General features: G+C 40.5%; 1 protein-coding gene across 1 annotated transcript; it reads right to left on the minus strand.

The window, feature by feature from the left end:
• Positions 1–669: 669 nt before the first annotated feature.
• Positions 670–4171, minus strand: LOC107006399. Its single transcript, XM_015204961.1, has 3 exons — positions 3979–4171; positions 1178–3867; positions 670–1089 (listed from the first exon to the last, which is right to left on the minus strand). Exons 1-3 carry the CDS (start codon positions 4169–4171, stop codon positions 670–672), a joined length of 3303 nt encoding a protein of 1100 aa, XP_015060447.1.
• Between the last annotated feature and the right edge of the window lie 115 nt (positions 4172–4286).

Here is a 4286-nt window from a genome sequence, read left to right on the forward strand (position 1 = left end):
TGAACTTAGAATATGGTTCTAAGCGCCTACGTACCTCAATAAAGAGGATCAAGTCACAACGTAGTTCTGGGGATTTTAGTGATTATTCTCTTTTTTTTTTTGGGTTGTTCCGTACACAGTTTATACTCTTGTGGGCCAGGAGTGACATGTAGTTTAGGCTCGTACCTTAAGGAGCATCATCTTCCTTCAAGGATAGTATCTCTTTAGAAATTTGGCATTAATAGGACCGATCCTTAAGCCATCAGCATCAACAAGCTTGTAAGCACCATTTAAATATGTTTCTTGTACGACATATGGTCCATCCCACTTTGAGGTAAATTTGCCCCCAGACTTGTGCGAAGTAATGATTGGTCTTCTTACCGCGAGAACTTGATCTCCAACTTGAAAGCACCTCAAGCGAACCTTCTTATTAAAAGCACGAGATAGACGAGCTTGATAACATTCAAGGTTTTGTTGGGCTTCTAACCTCTTTTCATCAAGTGCTTCTAACTCAGCAAGACGCAATCGAACATTTTCTTCCTCAGTGATCCCTTCTTGAATAGCAAGTCTTAGGGAGGGTATTTGACGCTCGAGTGGCAGGACTGCTTCAACTCCAAATGCAAGTGAATATGGTGTTGCTTGAGTTGGTGTGCGATATGTTGTCCTATATGCCCACAAAGCTTCTTCCATTCATTCATGCCAATACCGTTTGGATTTGGAGACAACTTTCTTGAGTAGGTTGCATAGAGTCTTATTGAATGCTTCAGCAAGACCATTAGCGGCAGCATGGTACATAGAAGATTTACGCTGCTTAAAGTCAAAAAGATCACAAATCTTGTTCATTAACTTGTTATCAAATGGTTTGCCATTGTCTGTTATTATATAGCGAGGGATGCCAAAGCGATAGATAATATTTACTCGGATAAAATTTGCAACATTCTCTTTCTTCACCTCTTTAAGAGCGACAGCTTCAGCCCATTTTGAAAAGTAATCAGTTGCAGCCAAGATGTACAAGTGTCCACCAGAAGACTTTGGTAATGGTCCTACAATATCCAGTCCCCAAGCGTCAAATGGCCAAGATGCGATGGTTGGGTGCAATAATTCGGGTGGCTGATGAATAAAATTCGCATGAAATTGACAAGCATCGCATTTCCTGGCATAATATAAGCAATCTTTCACCATGGTTGGCCAGTAATACCCCATCCTCTTTATGTGAAAATGAAGTTTTGGTCCAGATTGATGTGATCCACATACTCCTGAGTGTGCTTTTTGTAGAGCTTGAATCGTTTCTTCCTCTCCCAAAACATCGTAATAACATACCCTCAAATGATCTTCTATATAATGTATCCTTGTAGTAAAGGAAACGAGGTGCACGACGACGTATGTCAGTTCTTCTTCTTGGATTTTCTGGAAGTATCCCATAACATAGGTAGTCAATGATGGGTTGTCTCCAATCTTCCTTCGCAGCTTCAACAATGGCGACGATATGATCAAGCTTATTTTCAATATATTCTTCCTCATTTGACGGTGGTACTATCCATTTTTGACAGACAGTTACTTGCGTTTGATCAGGAAGGGTTAGCGTTGAAGCTAGAGTAGCCAATGCATCAGCTTTCTTATTCTCTGTTCGACGCACATGTTGAAGGGTTACATCCCCAAGCCATCTTATCAACTTTTGAGCATAATCATGATAAGGTCGCAATTCAGGCTTTTTTACCTCATAACTTCCTAAGAGTTGATTAATCACCAATTGAGAGTCACCAAAGACCTGTAAATGTAATTGTTTCATGTCAACGGCCATTTCAAGTCCAAGTATCAGTGCTTGATATTCAGCGACATTATTGGAGCAACATTGTTTTAGAGTAAAAGAGAATGGTAGAATCTCTTCTTGTGAAGTGATGAACACCACACCAGCACCAGCTCCGCCGCGATGTGCAGCCCCGTCAAAGTACATTTTCCAAGGAGGTTGAACTTCAATTAACATCGCATCTTCATCAGGAAACTCATCAGTTAACTCCCAATCATTTGGTATAGGATGGTCTGCTAAGAAATCCGCTAGTGCTTGTCCCTTCACGGATTTTTGAGGGATGTACACAATCTCAAATTGTTGGAATTGGAGGTACCATCTTGCTAGTCGGTCACTAAGGACAGGTTTTGACATAACAAACTTGATGGGATTTGCTCTAGAAATAAGGCGGACAACATGAGCTTGAAAATAATGCTTCATCTTTTGAATTGAGAAGACCAGTGCCAAGCATAACTTTTCAATTGGCGAATAATTTAGCTCATTTGGCGTCATCGTTCTACTTAAGTAATAAAGAGCATTTTCTTTGCCTTCACTATTCTCTTGAGCTAACAGGGCTCCTACAGACCTTTCTTGTGCTGCAATGTAGAGTATCAATGGTTTTCCAGGTATAGGGGCTGCCAAAACCGGAGGTTTCGCTAGATACGATTTGATACTTTTAAAGGCTTCGCTACATGTTTGATCCCAATTAAAAGGAGCACCTTTCTTCATGAGATGACTGAATGGTTGACATCTCCCCGCTAGATTTGAGATGAACCTTCTCAAGTAGGCTAACTTTCCTTGGAGACTTTTTAACTCATGAATATCTCGAGGTTCAGGCATCTTTGATATTGCATCGACTTTGGCTTGATCAATTTCAATTCCTCGATGTCTCACAATAAAGCCAAGGAACTTGCCGGAAGTAACTCCGAAGGCACATTTCAATGGATTCATCCTTAGTTGATATCTTCGGAGTAACTCAAACACCATCCTTAAGTCTTTCAAATGATCACCCCTCTTCCTCGACTTTACTACCAAATCATCAACATAACATTCAACATTTTTATGGAGCAAGTCGTCAAAGATATTTTGCATAGCCCTTTGATATGTGGCGCCAGCATTCTTTAAACCAAATGGCATCACTTTGTAGCAATAAATACCTTTTGGCGTGCGAAATGCAGTGAGTTCTTCATCTTTTGGTGACATGCGGATTTGATTATATCCAGAAGAACCATCCATGAACGACATTGCCTCATAACCAGTGGTGGCATCAATCATCAACTCTGGAATGGGAAGAGGAAACTCATCTTTAGGGCATGCATTATTGAGATCTCTAAAGTCAACGCAAACTCGAATTTGACCATTCTTCTTCCTCACAGGAACAATACTTGAAATCCATGTAGGATATTTGACCTCACGAATAAAGCCTGCCTCAATGAGTTTGTTAACTTCATTTTCTATCAACGGAATCAAGTCTGGTCTAAAACGTCTTTGAGCTTGTTTAACTGGACGAGAACCATTTTTGACTGCCAATTGATGGACCGCTACTCTAGGATTCAATCCAGGCATTTCTTTGTAACTCCAAGCGAATACATCTCTATATTCTTTGAGTATATTCATGTAAGTGACTTCTTCATCAATTTCTAGAAACGCACTCAAGTAAGTTGGCTTCGGATCTTCATCAGTGCCAAGGTTAACTTCCTTCAAAGGATCTATTGTGATCTTTACTCCTTCTTCAAGTTCTGGTGGAGCATCTTTGGCATCTTCCTCTTCCACAGGATCATTGTCATTGACCGATATATGACAACACGAGGAAATATCTTCTACCTCTTCCTCAATCTTCTTTTGAGGCAAATAATCATACTCATTTTGGATTGTAACATGATTTGAAGAACCTACACTTTCTTCATCTTCCTCGCGCTCTTTGGTGTAAACCACAGTATGAACCTTTGCCTTGAGTTCCTCTTTACAGGAAACCACAAGTTCCACTCGTCGCCTCATCCTAGAAGGAATCAAACTTCTAAAATCCTTTCGAATCAAATGTGAAGTAGGCCTTGTAACTTTTAAATAACTTCTCAGGTTCTTGTTATTCTTCTTCAGAGGACCTAACCTCTCAAACACAGAAATTTTTGTTGTCACTTCACCAAGTCAATCAAAGACGGAAGGCCTTTTATTGGGAGCAGTGACGTCATGTTCAAAAGTTATATGATTATTACTGGCCCTTCTTATGGAAATGCGAATTGGCGGCGGTTGGCTATAACCTAGGCCTTCACGCGCTTTCCTAGTTGTATCTTCTGATGGGAGTTTCCCTAGCACTGATGGCTCGCTAGGGTTGTATCCTGCCTTCACAAATAACTTGTAGGCATTGGGATCAAAACCTTCTCTTGTGCATTTTGTAGGGAGAGCCATATCTAGCACTTGATCTTGAGCGACTGACTTTTCTGGCAACTTAGAAGACAGAATTATCGCATCAATCCGTCTGATAGGAAGAGTTAGCCCTCTTAATGCATTTTCTTCAAGGTTA

Source organism: Solanum pennellii, chromosome 12 (assembly GCF_001406875.1).
Source record: "Solanum pennellii chromosome 12, SPENNV200".
Lineage (NCBI taxonomy): Eukaryota > Viridiplantae > Streptophyta > Magnoliopsida > Solanales > Solanaceae > Solanum > Solanum pennellii.